Consider the following 18,471-nt stretch of genomic DNA (forward strand, 5'->3'; position numbering starts at 1 on the left):
ATGATGTGGCCGCTGTATGGCGGAGGGAACTGGGCTTCCTGGGGGATCGGAGTGCGTTTCTTGCATTGTTTGGTCCTCTTAGAACCATGGGGGGCTCCTCCGATCTTCGGGAAATGCAGTTTAAGATATTACATAGGGCATATATTTAGAGGAAGCATGGGGCTCGTATGGGCCTTTGGGAGGGGGATGTCTGCATCAGGTGTTGCCGTGCTGCTGTTACTTTGACCCATCATTTTTTGGAATGCCCGTCCACTGATTTGTGGCTGCAGGCTATCCCTTTTTTGGAGCGCATAGTGCACCGTCCTATCCCACGTGATTATGGCATGCTCTTGTTGGGCGACTTGAGAGTATTGGAGGAGGCTGGTTTTTCGACTCCTCAGCAGAAATTTCTTTATTTAGCCTTCCTTTTGGTGAAAAAACTTCTCTTGCAATATTGGGTGTCTGATCAGGTGGCCTCTTTTACTCATTGGCTTCATCGGATGGCCCAGGTAGCACAATTTGAAATTCACCTTTCTCCACGGGGGGGGGGACGGGGGGGACGCATTGACCAGCGCTGCTATGTGGGGCTCTGGAAGGCGGCTTTGTCGCTGTGTCCCGGGGATATGGGGGCACAGATGGATACCTGTTCTTGATTCTACAGTTCTTTCTCTTTCTTATTCTCTTTCTTACTCTCTGTATCTCGTTCCTCTTTCCTTCTTTCTTCTCTTTTGTTTTTTCCTGGGGGCCTGATGGTGGAAGTTCATTGTGAGGGGTGTGTGGGGGAGTGTGTGGTTGTGGAGTGTTTGTTGCGTTTTGTATGGAGTGTTGGAGGGGTGTGTGCATCTGGTAAGGCTGGGGGGTTGCTTCTGTTCTTTCTTTGAATAATTAAAACTTTGCAGATTGTGACTGGATGGCTCAGAGCTTGGCCGCTTTTACTTTCTTTTTCTGAGTTTACCAGATCGTTTATTGTTGGAGTTTGTATTCTCTCTATTTGGACCTGGTGTATTTGTACTGCTGGTTATCTGTGTCATCTGTGTTGCAACTGCTTCTACTAAAAATTATTTAAAAAAAAAAAAAAGCAGAAATGACAAAAGGTAGAAAAACTTTTTTTTTGTTGCTTTATGTAAAATCAAGTAGTATTGTAACTGTATTGATTAAAGTTTCTAAATAGGAAATGGAAATAAGGCAATTTTTGGGGGGGGGACTAAACCCCTTTCCTCAGGTCAGGACAGGATACCATAACAGTAGTATACTGTACTGTTTTGAAGAAAGATTTGGCCTCTGAAAGCTAATTGAAAAATGGATTAGTCCAATAAAATGGTATTTTCTTATTTCTCATTATTTATGTTATTTCTATTTGTTAATTTGTAAAGTGGTGATGTGTTACGTAGCAGTTTTTCTCAAATTTACATCTACTGTCTTTATATATTGCACAGTATTAAGGGACGTGTCCCTGTTTCTGTGGTGTTGCGTTGTACGCAGAGTCTGATTTCTTGGTTTAGTTTAACTTTTGTCTACATATTTCTATTTTTAGTTTGTGATTAATCCATATTGGGCAGGGTGTGTCTGAGGAGGGTTTTTTAAAAAAATGATCGGCACTAGCTGTCATATATACTAGGTACGCCACTGGATTTAATGACCCTATTCTAACTTTACTGTTGACGTAGGTGTTGTCCCCCCCCCCAGACACACTATAAAGAATTAAATTAAAGTTGTATTAACATCAAGCAGCTTTTAAATGACATTATAAGCAAATAAAATATTTTTAATATATTGCTAATTATTACCTGCATCTTTACCTAAACTGTTTTGCCCTAGCTCTCACTATGATCTTTATCTGCTACTTTTTTATTTTGCTGTAGTGCAATCACACAGGTCTCCTTCAAGGCTCAGTAACACCTCTCCATAAATTATGTGGAAGAGGTCTGGAAGTGGGGATCGCATCTATTTCATATTCTAAGTGAGCGCTCAGGAAGGAACCTAGTGATCAAAACATTTTTAGAGATGCTGTTGAGCCATTTATTTTATGACTGGATGAGCTATATTTATCTTTTTTTTGTTGTTTAAATTCATGCAGAAATAAATGGCTAGATTGAACCTAATGCCTTCATTAACGCATTTCCCTTTTTTAAATCTCTATACCATTTGAAAGAGGGCACATTTCTAATTATTCACTTCTAGAATTGGATGATACTTACATTTAATAAGAATATACTGGCACAAGTGTCAAATCTTAAAAAAGGAAGTCATATTGAGCATTGGAAAATAATAATAATTAACTAATAAAAATAGTACACATTTAATTTTCCCCACCACCAAATTTCCCCGTCCTGCCCCACCCGGCTACGTTTTCATGCCACCGGGCTGGAAAAAATTTCTGGGGTGAACACGGACCCTATTCATAATTCTGTCCTCTGCTAATGTAGTATATTCATTCTGTAATTCGAAATATTGTAAGTCGCCTTGAACCTGTTTAGGCCTAGCATGACTCAGAAATTCCAGATTAGATTAGATGTTCAAAAGACAGTATACCATGGTTCCATGGCTTGAGGCATAGCTTAAGCAATTTCCAAGGAAGCATAGCAAAAAAGGTTGTACCTGTGTAAAGGATCTTCTAAATAGTAGGTTCGTGGGGGTTTGAAGATATTCTACATCAGTGTTTCCCAAGTGTGTCTGGAGAACTTCCTTGCCAGTCAGGTGTTTAGGATATCCACAATGAATATTCTTCACATTGATTTGCATACAGTGCTTCCATTATATTCAAATCTTTCATGCATATTCATTATGGGTATCTTGAAAATCTGACTGACAAGGGGGTACTCTAGGAGAAACTTAGGAAACACTGTTGTACAGCACTCCTTGCTAATGGTGCTGGACTAGACAAGGTCTTGCAGGGCTTCTTAACGGAAGCATTAATAGTTGAAGCCTGTGGGAAGAGGGAGTTTAGGTGGATTTATAGCAGAGGTTATGCAAAATTCTGCCTTGAGTACTTTTTCTCCCATGTTCATCATATTTTTGTTTTGTTTTTTTTGTTCCTTTTAAGGGAGAGTATGTTAACAGTTGATATATCCCGGCAGCGTGAACTGAAATGGTTGGACATGTTCAGCCACTGGGAAAAGTGGCTTACGCGACGCTTTCAGAAGGTAAGAAAAGAGTTGGTGACTAAGGAAGCACTGTGGGCCTGATATCTATATCTATGTAATGTACATTGGTTATAAGGTGCTAATTGTCAATTAGTGCCAATTAAATATATCAAAACAATTAAGTTAGGCATCTACATTGGCTAAATTTAGGCGGACTATATAGAATTTTCCTGTGTGAGCATACATCTATCTATCAGACGTTTGTCCAAATGAAATTTTAAACATGCTTAAAATGTAATAAATCACTGGACATATTTTAATAAAGAGACTACAGTGGAACCTTGGTTTGCGAGTAACGTGGTTTTCGAGTGTTTTGCAAGACGAGCAAAACACTTAGCAAACGTTTGTCTTGCAAACCGAACATGTTCCGATAAACGAGTACCTCCCTTCGCTCTAACCGGCATCGCAACCCCCCCTCCCCCCCCGCAAACGCCTCCCCCGTGAGAACCGCATCGTACCCCCGTGCTGGAAGCAGCATAATAATAATTTTTTTATATACCGCAGGACCGTGAAGTTCTATGCGGTTTACAATGATTAGAGATGTTACAGATTGAGTGGAATCAACAAAATATAGACTTGGTGATTGACAGTTCTAGAGATCATTTGTTGAAGACTAAGATTGTATAGGCTGGTTTCCTAAGTATTTCAGGAATAGATGTGTTTTTAGACGTTTCCTGAATTCCCTAAAGGTAGTAGGCACGAGTAATTGTTCTAGGTCTTTACCCCACAGTGCTGCTTGATGTGAGAAAAGATGTTGATGATGACTTTTAAATTTACAACCTCTGACCGGTGGAGAAACAATGTTCGGGTGTGAGCTTCACCTATGTCTGTTGGTTGTGAAAGAGAAAAGGTCTGTTATATATTTAGGGGCTAAGCCATAAAGTACCTTGAAGCAAAAACAACCAAATTTAAATTTCACACGTGCCTCCATCGGCAGCCAGTGTAGAAGTCGATAGGAAGATGTTACGTGATCGAACTTCTTCAGTCCACAAAGTAGTCTAACCGCTGCATTTTGTACCAGTTGCAATCGCCGCACATTCTTCTGGGGGAGTGCTAACTAGGCGATGTTACAATAATTGAGTTGACTCAGTACAAGGGATTGTACCAGAATTCGAAATGATGAGACATCGAAGTGGGCTCTGATGGACCGAAGCTTCCAGAGGGTGAAAAAAATTTTTCTAATCAAGGAGTCTACCTGGTCTTTCATGGTCAGGCTCTGGTCCAGTGTTACTCCCAATATCTTCATAGAGGGTTGAATGGGATAACTAAGGTCATTGATGCACAATGATGCTTTAGTGACAAGTGGGTGTGGCGATGCTATGAAAAATTTTGTTTTCTCTGAGTTTAGTTTTAGTCTGAATTCAGTCATCCATTGCTCCATCCGATTTAGTACTTCTGTTGCTTTGGGGGTGACTTCTGAGACAGTTAGTGAATGAGATAATTATCGTGAAGTCGTCAGCGTAGCTATATAGTTTTATCCCCAGCTGGGACAATTGCGCACCCAATGAGGACATGTAAACATTGAAGAGCAATGGGGACAGTGATGATCCCTGTGGCACGCTAGATGGATTGCTCCAGGTGTCAGAGAGGTCGTGATTAAAACGGACTTGGTAGGTGCGTGATATAAGGAAACTTCGAAACCAATTCAGTACCTTTCCTCTGATTCCGATGGTGTCTAGGCTTTGTAACAGCTTTCCATGGTCCACCAAGTCGAAGGCAGAGCTCATGTCAAATTGCATGATTAGGGCGTTGAGGCCCTTACTAAACAAGTAACGCAAATTGTCCAGGATAGCCGCAATTACTGTCTCGGTGCTAAACATAGGCCTAAAACCAGATTGAGTTTCGTGCAGAAGAGAGAATTGGTTGAGATATTCCATTAGCTAGGTGTGTACCAATCCTTCCATGATTTTTACCATAAATGGAATAGACGCTACTGGTCTATAGTTGGTTGCTGATGTTGATGGTTCTTTACGTTTTTTTGGGATTGGGGTTATTATAATATGACCATTATTAGTGAGGAATTTTCCATTGTTTAGGTTATTGGTTAGGTAATTCAGTAGAGATAATTTAAAGTCAAATGGAGCTGCTTTCATAATTTCTGGGGGACATGAGTCCAGTACGCAGTATGATTTTGAGTATTTGTTGTATAACTTGATGTAGTTATTCCATTCTAACTTGTGAAAGAAGCTCCAAATTATGTCCGCTGGTATTTCGTCTCTGTGCATATCAACTGACTGATGTTCATATGCAACAATTGTTGAATAGTTATTTCTTAGGTTTTTGATTTTTGAATCGAAATGTTGTGCTAGATCATTTGCTGAGGGTAGCTTGGTATTATGCATGGGTTGAGTGTAGTGTGTGGTGTCAAATAAATTTGTAACTATGTTGAACAGTTCTTTTGTATTGGCTCCTTTTGAATTAGTATTAGACAAGTTAATTTTGGATGAGTAAAACGTTTTGTTTTTCTTTTATCTGTTGTTTGTAGAGTTTTATGTTGGATCTCCAGTTGTTTCGGTCTGACAGTTTTCCCGTTTTTTTCCAGATTCTTTCTAATCGTCTTACTGATTGTTTCATTGTTAGGAGTTCGATGTCAAACCATTTGTTGTATTTGTTTGAGTAGCTTTTACTATTTCGTTTAGAGGCAATTTTATCTAAGATGGATGTGCTAGTTATCGTCCAGTGATCATAGAAGTCAACTCCTTTTTCTATCTTCACTTGTAGATCATATTGTGACCAATATTCCTCTGGGTTGATATGGCCCCTTGTGAGGTGTACTCTTTTTGTCTGTGGGTGTGTCTTAGATTTTAGCCGAGTCCAGATTAGATTGAAATAATAAGTGAAATGGTCAGACCAGATATCATGACACCAAGTATCATCCGAAAGAAAGATGGGAGAGGTTATAATCTCCTTTACGGACATCGCTACCACATCTAAATGATGGCCTTTTTCATGTGTTTGAGTGGGTGATGGGAGATTGTAATTGAGTAAAGAAAGAAAGTTTTTAAAGTCTTTCGCTTCCGTGTTGTCTTTCATCTAGATGTAAGTTTATGTCTCCTGCAATTAGATTATGTGATGAAGTGATTGAGTTATGTAGGACAAATTCAAGAAGTCCTCTCCAGCTTTTTGGTGGAACATAGAATAGTATACAAGAAAGGGAATCTTCTAGTTCCTTATTGCTAATTTTACAGGCTCATATTTCTAGTTGATTGTTCATTTTGGAATCAATAGTTCAACTACAAATCCTTCCTTGGCGACAATTGCTAATCCTCCCCCTCTTCTTCCATCACGATTTAGCATGTGAATTTTAAAATTATCTGGTAGAAGTTCATTCATTATTGGGTCATCTTCAAACAGTAGCCACGTTTCCGTTAGCTATTTGCTTGTTGATGATCCAATCTTTAATTAATCTTTGTTGATGATCCAATCTTTAATTAAAAATGCTTTGTTCCTAACAGATCTAGTGTTAGAGATATGCACAGGGAACGGAAGTAGATGTGAATAGGTATGGTGGATGTAGTGGTTCTGATAGGTTTTATTTCCCTTAACCTTTTATTTTTTTGGGGTACGATGGTGTCTTCCGTTGCTTGAGATTACCTTGATATGGTTTGCTCTGTCTTCCTGTTAGTTGATTATAAGCCTGATGGGTAGATCAGGATAATGGGCTGAGTGTAGCTGCGGGTAGAGTGACTTAACATCCTTAATGTTATTGCATATCAGATAGATTAGTAGAATTAGAAGGAGATGCATGCTTGCAGATTAAACTGACTCCTACTTGTCCTAATGGCTATTGGTGTCCTAATGGCCTTCTGGCTCTCATTCTCTTGAGATCTCGGAGAGAATGAGATCCAGAAGGCCTTGAGCATGTGCAGATTCTCAAGGCCCAGCCCAGGCAACAAGGCGGGAGCTTTCTTTCACTCGCACAAACAGCAGATGGGGTAAGGAGCATGTTTGGGAGGGAGGGAGGGTGGATGCCGCTTCCAGCATGGGGGTGCGATGTGGTTCTCGCGGGGATGGGGGGGTTTGCGATGCCGGTTTGAGTGATGGAGGGTGATGGAGCAGCACCGGTAGCCTCGGAGGGGGGGGGGGGGAAGGAGGAGGTAGAACAAATCAAAGCGAGTTTCCATTCATTCCTATGGGGAAACTCGCTTTGATATACGAGTAACTTGGTTTACGAGCATGCTTCTGGAACGAATTAAATGCTCATAAACCAAGGTTCCACTGTATTTGTTTTGAGTTTTTTTTTAAATGTTTTGTTTTTCATTTTAAACCATAATTACAGCAAAACAATTTTTAATCTGTGAATCCCCACCTACAAAAGAATGGGGGGAATCGGGCTAAAGTAATAACATCTTCGATATAGTGAAATGCAAAGAAAGAATACCCCAATTCCCTAACAGAGTAAAAATAAAATAAATTCCCTCTTTAAACCCCCTCCTACTCTCTACCCCAAACCCCTGTCATATAGATAATTAAGCCCCCCCCCAAAAAAAAAAAAAGCATAGTTGAGACTCGTCCAGATCTCCAATTGAGATAACAGTCCCAAATCTTATGGAAAACAGCAAAGCTACCATATTTATATGCAGTGAGTTTAGACATCAAACAAATAAACTAATTTTACCATAACCAATTCTAAAGTGGGCATCTGGGCTTGTTTCCAATGTCGTGCCAATGCTAACTTAGCAGCCACAAAAAAATTTGTTGCAAATTTACCCGTTTCAGGACCCCTAAGGGCCTAAGATGTAATGAGCAGACCTCTATTTGTTGGGGATAGGAAATATCCAACATCTCTCTCAGATCGTGTCCGTCAAGGTGATCAATGATGTGGTCCTTTATCAGCGTCTCTACCATCTTTCCCGGTACCGAGGTCAGACTTACCGGTCTGTAGTTTCCAGGGTCTCCCCTTAAAACTTTTTTGAAGATCAGCGTAACATTCGCCGCCTCCAGTCCTCCGGAATCTTTCCCGTTTTGATCGACAGATTGGCTATTAGTTGAAGCAGTTCAGCTATGGTCCATTTCAGTTTCTTGATGACCCTCGGATGGAGGCCATCTGGTCCTGGGGATTTATTGCTCTTGAGCCTATCAATCTGCCTGTCAGTTTCCCGTTTTCACTACCAGCATATAGCCTGATGGGTTCCGGTATGCTGTGTATATCCTCTTCGGTAAATACAGATGCAAAGAACGTGTTTAGTCTGTCGGCGATTGCTTTGTCCTCCTTTAGTGCTCCCTTTATTCCTTGGCCATCCAACGGTCCCACCGCTTCCTTTGTGGGTCGTTTCTCTTTAATATATCGAAAGAACGGCTTGAAGTTTTTCGCCTCCTTGGCTATTTTTTCCTCATAGTCTCTTTTGGCCCCTTTTGCCACCTTATGGCACCTGCGTTGATGTTGGTTTTGCTTATTCTAGTTTTCGTCCGTTTTTTATCTTTTCCACTCCTTAAATGAGGTTTTGTTTTTTTGTTTCTAATCACTTCCTTAACCTCTACAGTGAGCCACGCTGGTTCTTTATTCTTTTTCCTCTTTGATCCCTTATTGATACGTGGTATATACAGATTTTGCGCCTCGGTGACTGTATCCTTAAAAAGAGACCAAGCTTGCTCTAGCGTCTTTACAGTGTTTATCTTCTTTTTAATCTTCTTCCCCACCATGCGTCTCATCCCTTTGAAATTTCCTTTTCGGAAGTTTAGCATCATGGCCGTCGTCCTAGACCGATGCTTCGCTCCTGTTTCCAGGTTGACGCGGATCATATTGTGATCGCTGTTTCCCAGCGTCCCTTCTACTTCTACATCCTGTGCCGGTCCTCGCAGCCCATTTAGGATTAAGTCCAGAATTGCATTTCCTCTCGTGTTTTCTTTGACAAGTTGTTCCAGGAAACAATCGCCTACAGGAACTTGGTCTCTTTAGCACAGCCAGAGGAGCCGAGGTTCCATTCTATCCTTGCAATTGCGTTTAATCTCATCCGTCATTTCTCCATCAATTTCTTTGGACTGCCCTGGGGGTCAGTAGTAGATGCCTATCCTCGTTTCCGGTCCATTTTTTCCTGCAATTTTGACCCATAGAGACTCTAACTTATCAGTCTGTTGTGGCATGTTCTCTCCAGTAGATTCAGTTCCCTCTTTGATGTATATGGCAATGCCTCCTCCTTTTTGTGTCACTCTGTCTCTGCGGTATAGTTTGTATCCCGGTAGCACAGTGTCCCAGACATTTTCATCAGTCCACCATGTTTCCATGATGCTACTGATGTCAACGTTATCCTTTTGTGCCAAAACTTCTAATTCACCCATCTTATTTCTAAGGACTCCTTGCATTCGTGTACATACACTTGAATTTGCAGCCTGTTCCGTTCTTGCGTGTCCTTCCCTCTTGTGTCCCTTTCAGTCCGTCTCATCTGTGATCTGGTGAGTCTTCCCCTCCATCTTCCTGCACAGTATCCTCCAGGTATACTGGTTCCCGACTCATCGACTCTCTCTCGACTGTCGGCTTTCCCCTTCTTCCTAGTTTAAAAGCTTCTCAACTTCTCTCTTGATATTGCTTGCAGGTAGCCTCGTTCCGTCTCTGCTGAGGTGGAGTCCATCCTTCCTGTATAGCTTCTCTTCCCCCAGAACATCGTCCATTTGCGCACGAAGTGGAATTCTTCTTCCTCATACCAGCACTGCATCCACGCATTGACTGCTTGCAGCTCCATCTGTCTCTTCTAATCTGCCCTGGGTACCAGCAGGAACTCTGAGAATGCTATCTTCTGCGTTCTGGTCTTCAGCTTCCTTCCTAGCATCCAGAACTGGTCCTTCAGTACTTCTCTGTTGTTCTTGTTGCTCACGTTGTTCGTCCCCACATGAATCACCACTGCCATATCTTCTTCCACGCTGTTGACGATCCTGTCTATGCGGCTCACTATGTCTTCTACCTTGGCTCCTGGTAAGCAGGTCACCAGCCGATCCTGTCTTCCTCCCGCTATGTGGCTGTCAACTTGTCTGATAATGGAGTCTCCCACGACGATTGCTTCTCCAGCTGCAGGTCTGTGTCCCTAGTGCATGTCCATCTCTCCAGCCGTAGGTCCGTGTCCTCCGTGCACACTCATCTTCCCTCATCTTGGCGTTGGCTTGCACTGGACATGTCTTCTTGTGGGTCCCCTCCGCTGCCTCAGATCCTGCTGCTGTGTTGTACTGCTGGCGGTCCTCACTCTCTGTAAATGTGTCCCGGCAGTTCCACCGTTGCTGGTGATTTTCCACTGTCTCCCTGTATGCCTCCTCTATGTACTTCTCCAGCTCTCGGACATTTTCTTTGATGGTTTCCTCTGTCTTGATGTTCTCTTCATCCTTATCCTCCTCCTCCTGCTCGGGGTGCCTCCAGTTCCAGTATTCTGCCCTCCAGGAGTCTGACTCGTTTCTTCAGGCTCTCCAGTTCTCCACATCGAGTGCAAACGTAAGACCGCCTCCCAGAGGGGAGATAGTCGTATATATGGCAGACACTGGGTAGCTAAACTTCCTGCTTCTGTCTGCTGCTTCCATTGCTGTCCTCCGCTTCTGTTGTGTGTGTCCTCTGTGTCTGCCCGGCTGTGTGTCCTCTGTGCCTGCTGTGTCTGCCCGGCTGTGTGTCCTCTGTGCCTGCTGTGTCTGCCCGGCTGTGTGTCCTCTGTGCCTGCTGTGTCTGCCCGGCTGTGTGTCCTCTGTGTATGCCTGGTTGTGTGTCATCTGTACCTGCGCCTGATGTGTCCTCTGTGCCTGCCCGGGTGTGTGTCCGCTGTGTCTGCCTGGTTGTTTGTCTTCTGTACCTGCGCCTGCTGTGTCCTCTGTGTCTGCCTGGTTGTGTGTCCTCTGTACCTGTGCCTGCTGTGTCCTCTGTGTCTGCCTGGTTGTGTCTCCTCTGTACCTGCGCCTGCTGTGTTCTCTGTGTCTGCCTGGTTGTGTCTCCTCTGTACCTGCGCCTGCTGTGTCCTCTCTGTCTGCCTGGTTGTGTCTCCTCTGTACTTGCGCCTGCTGTGTCCTCTGTGTCTGCCTGGTTGTGTCTCCTCTGTACCTGCGCCTGCTGTGTCCTCTGTGTCTACCTGGTTGTATGTTCTCTGTGTCTGCCTGGTTGTGTGTCCTCTGTACCTGTGCCTGCTGTGTCCTTTCTGTCTGCCTGGCTTTGTGTCCTCTGTACCTGCGCCTGCTGTGTCCTCTGTGTCTGCCTGGTTTTATGTTCTCTGTGTCTGCCTGGTTGTTTGTCCTCTGTACCTGTGCCTGCTATGTCCTCTCTGTCTGCCCGGCTTTGTGTCCTCTGCGCCTGCTGTGGTCTCCTTCAGCGGTGGCTCGTCCCTTCGCAAGGCCCTTTGCAAAGGTGCTCTCGCTAAGGCGAGCACCTTTAACGCTTGCCTTTGACGTGCGCCGAATGGCCGGGTTCCGTTGGCCCCTCCCCTTTTAAGGGGGAATTCCGGTTCTACTCCTCAGTGACGTCGGAGGAGTGGGTGGAACTATCTCTTGCTGCTGCCCTTCACTGTATCCTGCCTTCTCCCCTCCGTTTCTCTCCTCTGTCTCCCGGCTCTCCTCTACCTCCCGACTCTCCTCTGCAGCGATCCCGACTACTTCAGCTGCCCTGCTCTCCTAGGAACACTCCTAGGAATGCTCTTCCAGAGGCTGTTATAGGGGAAAACACCCTCCAGCAATTCAAGACAAAGTTAGACAAGTTCCTGCTGAACCAGAATGTACACAGGTAAGGCTAGTCTCAGTTAGGGCACTGGTCTTTGACCTAAGGGCTGCCACGTAAGTGGATTACTGGGCACAATGGACCACTGGTCTGAGCCAGCAGCGGTGATTCTCATGTTCTGTTGAGGTGGGAGGGTCCCAAAGGAGGTCCCAGGGAGCCCCTGGTACTTTTTTGACTCCAGAGCCCTGCCCTGCAGGCAGAAGCTGGCCCCATGACCAGTGCTGGGACCCCTAAGGTCCTTGGATGTGCCTGCTTAGAGACTTAGGGCCAGGGGGATTGGGGGTTTCAGATGCCCTGGGCAGTTAAGAAGCATTGGCGGCATCCTCTGGTTCCCATCCCTCAACAGCCTCTAAGAAAAACCAAAACCAATGACACCAAGTCAATTGCCAACCCTCTGCAGTTAGGAGGGAGGTTATCGGTTTACTATAGGCTTAGATAGGGATTTCCTCAAACATTTTTCGAGGGGGTTAGTTCTTTCACCCTCTTAGGCATTTGTTCCTGTATTCTCCGGCAGACGGATGAAGAAAGCAATCAGGGTCTGAACTAGAGAGTTGCGCGGGGACAGAAATCCCACCCGTCCCCGCCAAAGTCCCACCCGTCCCCACCCGTCCCCGTGAGGAATCCCTCCGTCCCCACCCGTCCCCGCGAGGAATCCCTCCGTCCCCACCCGTCCCCGCGAGGAATCCCCTCCGTCCCCACCCGTCCCCGCGAGGAATCCCCTCCGTCCCCGCCCGTCCCCGCGAGGAATCCCCTATGTCCCCACGAGGAATCCCCTACGTCCCCGCCCGTCACTATAAACTACAGAAATAGTTATTTCATTTAATTATGCTACTGAATTAAAGGCTCTGGTAGAAACCCATTTAAAAATAAGCAAAAAGACTTTATTAATTTGGAAATATTAATTGGAAAGAATACATACTTTGTAAACGGGTTTCTACCAGAGCCTCTAATGTTTATAAATTTTTATCAACACAACTAATATACTACTTTATCCTTAAGCAAAAAAAAAAAAAAAAATTTTTCCTACCTTTATTGCCTGGTTTCTGCTTTCCTCATGTTCTCATTCAGTTCCTTCCATCCACTGTCTCTCTTCCTTCTGCGTCTTCCATTTGCTCTGTTACTGTGCCTCTCCCTTTCTCCCTCCTCCCAAATTGGTCTGGCACCCATCTTTTTCCCTCCGCTCCCCCCATAGTCTGGCACCTCTGTCTTCTTCCCTGCCAGCGTCTTCTTCCCATTCCCTCTTCCCCATTTCCTTTCAGTGTCCTTCTCCCCCACCATCTTTCCCATGTCCTGTCAGGCAGCATCCTTCTCCCCTCTCTGTCTTCCCCATGTCCTTTCAGTGGCATTCTCCCCCCTCTGTCTTCCCCAGTACTTTCAGCGGCCTTCTCCCCCCTTAAGCGTCTTTTCTTTTCCACTCCACCTTTCCTCCCTCCCTGCCTCCACCTTTGTGGCGCTTTTGCACCCGACCGACAACAGAACAGGCCCGGTCGGACAAATCTCCCTGTCCTGTAGCCGCGATCTAAATTACCTTCTTACAGCAGCTGGAGTAGTGAAGCTGCTGTAAGAGGTAATTTAGATTCGCGGCTACAGGGCAGGGAGGTTTGTCGGCCGGGCCTGTTGTCGGTCGATCGGGGGACCTGACCGGCTGTGCACATTCTTCGGGGCGGACCGCCCCCTCCCCCCTCTTTCGTTCGCCATTGCCTTCTTCCTACCTGCCCTGCCGCAGCCGCACACAGCCGACCGGAAGTCTTCCTGATGTCAGCGCTGACGTCGGAGGAAGGGAGGGCTTTGCTTAAGCCCTCCCTCCGACGTCAGCGCTGACATCGGGAAGATTTCCGTTCGGATGTGTGCTGCGACAGGGCAGGTAAGGAGGAGACTACCCTCGCGGCTCGACCAACCCCGCTGCGATCCAACCCCGCAGGAACCCCGCTACCCTCGGAGGCGTCTCCACGGGATCCCCGCGACCCTAGGGGGCGTCCCCACGGGATCCCCGCGACCCTAGGGGGCGTCCCCACGGGATCCCCGTGACCCAAAGGGGGAACCCGCGGGATCCCCGCGGGTCCCGCGGGATTCCCGTCATCCCCGTTCCCGTGCAGCTCTCTAGTCTGAACACCGGTGAAGTGGCTTTTAGCTATTCGAGCTATGGAGGCTGTGCCAGAAAGAGAATCAGGCTTAGGAAGATACTCTATATATACTTCCTTGTGCCCAAAAGAGCGGAGCGGAAGTTGAAGAACACTGGGCTAAGTCGTGCCCATCTCCACCCAATCTCCGTCCCCAGACCCCACCCCAATAATAGTACTAATTGTAACACCATTTTTTCCATCCATTTTTCATATATACACACATACAATATAATCGTATTAACAACACATAATGGTTAACCTCAAAATTAAAATACACAAAGCACACTGTATGCTTTTCAACATTCATTCCTCTCAGAAAACAATTAACCCCATGCAAATGCAGGACCAAAAACTAAAAGTACTAATAGTCACAAACAAACCCTAAGATGCAAGACTCTGCAAGCAGTACAACCCTCAGAGAAAAACAAACAAATGCATTTCTTCCTGAACAGACAGTTAGGACAGACAATTAGGGCAGATGTAAAATCACTAAATAAAAAAAATAAAATCATTTTCCCTACCGTTGTTGTCTCTCTCCCTCCATGTGCCTTTCTGTCTGGCCTGCTCCCCGGTGTTAGCTTCAGGCCAGTCCACGGTGCGATCAACGCAGGGTCGTCGAGCCGGCTTCTTGAGTGCTGCGTTGCACAAAGCTGAGGGAAGTGGATCCTTGCGTGTGTCCCACATCTCATCTGGAAGCCTTCCCTCTGACGTTGCGACATCAGAGAGAAGGCTACCGGGTCAAGCGCAGGCCACGGGTAGGAGCCTTTTCCCACGGCTTTGTGCACTGCAGCACTAAGAGAGCCGTCCCAAAGACGCCGCATTGATCGTATCGAGGACCGGCGGCTACAGAACAATCTCTTGGGCCCGATGGAGGTGCCGGCCCTATGGACCGGTAGAAAATTTCTGTGGTCTGGCACCGGTCCACAGACTGGCTGCTTTAGATGATGTGATCTCAAATGGGAAAATGCTAAATTTATTACAATTGCAACAATCATTTGGCATTTCAAAGTCCTGTATGCTTGTACGTGGTGAGCGTGTTGTTGGGGCAGCGGCTGACTTAGGAGAGGAGAGGTGAAGCTGCGCGCATGCTCGTTCAGGATGGCGGCCGGCTTGGATCGGGAGCTGGGAGGCGCTGACAGACAGCAGATGCATCGGCCGAAGCAGGAGGGAAGCCGCATGGGGACCCCGAGGGAAGGAAGGCACCACTTTGGAATCGCTGCAGCACCCGCAGGCAGGTACTCACCCCTGGGCCACCATTGCAAACTTTGGTTGTGGAACGAATCTTCTGAGTTTGCATTAAGGCCTATGGGGAACTTTGCTTTGATAAACGAGCGTTTTGGATTACGAGCATGATCCTGGAACGGATTATGCTCGTAAACCAAAGTACCACTGTACACAAAATCTTGCCTAAGGAGAGGAGATACAATTTCCTTTTATAAGCTTCTTTTAGACCTCATTTAGCAGATATAGGAGACCCTAATCTCTGCTACAAGAAATGTTTTAAGCTGATTTGGATCAAAGTAAACATAAGTAGAATAGAATATTTACAAGGAAACTTTAACATATATTTGGCACCATCTCAATTGTTGCCGCATATACTTAAGAGCATAAGAATTGCCATACTAGGACAGACCGAAGGTCCATCAAGTCCATTATCCTGTTTCCAACAGTAGCCAACCCAGGTCCCAAGTACCTAGCCAAAAGCCCATTAGTAAAACAGATTATCCCAGGACAAGCAGGCAGCATATTCTTAACGCATGGGTGACGTCACCCGGTATGGACATTTTTCACTAGAAAGTTCTAGTTGGCCGCACCGCGCATGCGCGAGTGCCTTCCCGCCCGACGGAGGAGTGCGTGGTCCCCAGTTTCTTCGTTTCCGCGGAGCGAAGAAGACGCATGTGGTTTCAACGGCCGTTGAAAACATCCTTTTTGCCTTCCCGCTCGCGCTTTTTTCTCGTTTTTTCTCTTTTTTCCCACTTCGGGTTCTCTTTTTATTCGATTAAAAAAAAAAAATCTCTCTCGATTTTCTCTATTTTTTGAAACTGGCCCCAGCGGGGCCTGTTGCCACCATACAGGCCTCCGGTTTTGATTTTGCGGAGGCCGTGTTTCCCTTCATGCCCCCTCAACCGGGCTTTAAGAAGTGCCAGCGGTGTGCACGCCCGATCTCCCTCACTGACCCACACAATTGGTGCCTACAGTGTTTGGGTCCAGAGCATCGGGCTGACACCTGCACCCGCTGTGCTACTCTTAAGAAACGCACCTTAAAAAATCGGCAGATCCAGCAGAACATCCTTTTCGGTACCAGATCTGCTATGGAACCTGCCGCGACGTCGACGGTACCGCAAAAGACGGCACCGACCACTTCGACGACGCCCGATCCTTCCTCGGGTCGCTGGCACCAGGTTAGCCGGCTAAGAAGCCTTCCACCTCCCTTGAGCGCCCGCCTGCCACAGTGGCGACGCCGGGCCTCACGCCGACCCCGCAAACGCTCCGCCCCGATCTCGGTGAGTGCCTCGTCATCGACCTCCTCATCGCCGGGGCGTGGAGCAGCTCCTATGGAACCGAAAAAGAAAAAAGCGGTCCCGGTGCCACCCCTGGATGACCGCATCGCGGCCATACTCCATGACAAATTGCAGGAACAGCTGCAGCAACAACTCCAGCACCTGTTACCGACCCTCTTGGCTCCACTTCTTTTGGTACCAAACCGGCCCGAGCCTCGCACCATCCCACCGGTGTCCACCCCCTCGGTGCCACTCAACACTTCCATGCCAGTCCTCTCGGCTCAACCACCCCGTTCTCATCCTGTGGTACAGACCCGCTCTGAGGTCGATCCCCCTCGGGACCAGGAAGGGCACCGGTCTCCCCGGGACCCTGAACGGCACCGCTCTTCCCGGGACCGGGATCAGCACCGGTCTTCCTCTCCCAGTACCGTCTCCATGCGCTCTGGCAAGTCTCTTTCTAAGACCCGCCACACCGAGCCTTCCACCCCGACATCTCGGCGTGCGCACACTGATATCAGGGACCCGGACTTATGGGAAGAATCCCCACCCGGTACCGAGGAGGACGCATCATCCACAGACAAGGAACCCTCAGTGACCGATACCGCTTCCAAGCCTGAGCAATCCTCTTTCACCAAATTCCTCAGGGAGATGTCTGCGGCTCTTTCTATTCCTTTAGAGTCCGACTCCAAAAAGTCCCAGGCCTTTCTGGATGCCTTAGACTTTGAACAACCTCCCAAAGAGTTCCTCAAGTTACCCGTCCATGACATACTGCGGGAAACTTTTTATAAAAATTGGGAAAATCCACTCACTGTCCCCGGAGCTCCTCGTAAACTTGACAGCCTATACAGGGTCATCCCAATTCCGGGCTTTGACAAACCTCAATTGCCCCATGAGTCTCTCCTAGTTGAGTCTACATTAAAGAAAACTCAGGGCTCCAGTGTTTTATGCCTCCACCCCTCCTGGCAGAGAAGGCAAAACGATGGATAAGTTTGGCAAACGCCTCTATCAAAATGCCATGCTAGCCAACAGGGCGAATAATTACACATTTCACTTCTCATTTTATATGAAGCATCTCGTACAACAACTATCTGCCCTACAAAAATACATACCTGACTGCAAAGTCCCAGCCTTTCAACAACAAATTTCCAGCCTCCTTCAACTGCGGAAATTCATGGTGCGCTCTATTTATGATTCATTTGAGCTGACCTCCCGAGCGTCCGCCATAGCTGTTGCCATGCGGCGTCTGGCCTGGTTGAGGGTATCTGATCTTGACATCAACCACCAAGACCGCCTAGCTAACGCACCCTGTCTTGGGGACGAACTTTTTGGGGAGTCCCTGGATTCAACCACCCAGAAGCTCTCAGCACATGAGACCAGATGGGACACTCTGATAAAACCTAAAAAGAAGGCTCCACCTGCTCGTCCTTATAGACAACAATCCTCTTACCAGCGCAGGTTCTCGGCCAGGCCTCTCAACCCGCCTCAACAGCAGCCTCGCAGACCTCGTCAACCACAACACACTCAGGCTCGCTCTCAATCTCACCAACCTGCCAAGCCTCTTCCTCCGTCAAAACCATCTCAGCCCTTTTGACTCCTTTCTCCAGGGCATAGCCAGTCTTCCACATCATTACCTCTTCCTCAGCCAATCGGAGGACGTCTCCAACTCTTCCTCAACCGTTGGGAGGTCATCACATCAGACCTGTGGGTCCTCAACATCACCCCGCCACGGCTACTCTCTCAACTTCCAGACTCTCCCACCAGACAACCCTCCTATAGAGTCTGCGGCCCACTCCTCCCAGTCCCTTCTCCTCCTAAGGGAGGTCCAATCCCTTCTTCTCCTCAATGCCATCGAAGAGGTTCCCACAGACCAAAGGGGCCAGGGATTCTACTCCCGCTACTTCCTGGTTCCCAAGAAGACAGGAGACCTTCGTCCCATCCTCGATCTCCAGGATCTCAACAAGTGTCTGGTCAAGGAAAAGTTCAGAATGCTCTCCCTGGCCACGCTTTATCCTCTTCTCTCTCCACAAGACTGGCTATGTTCCCTGGAC

At 46.8% G+C, this 18,471-nt stretch overlaps 1 protein-coding gene across 1 annotated transcript in view; it reads left to right on the plus strand.

Annotated features, from left to right (window-relative positions):
• LOC117360999 (TBC1 domain family member 10B-like) overlaps positions 1–18,471 on the plus strand; it is a 161,878-nt gene that overhangs the window by 76,325 nt on the left and 67,082 nt on the right. The window contains exon 2 of the mRNA XM_033945743.1: positions 3,023–3,122. Within this exon, the coding sequence (XP_033801634.1) occupies positions 3,023–3,122 (100 nt within the window). The remainder of the gene's footprint in view (positions 1–3,022; positions 3,123–18,471) is intronic.

The sequence above is a fragment of the Geotrypetes seraphini genome, chromosome 5 (assembly GCF_902459505.1).
Source record: "Geotrypetes seraphini chromosome 5, aGeoSer1.1, whole genome shotgun sequence".
Taxonomy (NCBI): domain Eukaryota; kingdom Metazoa; phylum Chordata; class Amphibia; order Gymnophiona; family Dermophiidae; genus Geotrypetes; species Geotrypetes seraphini.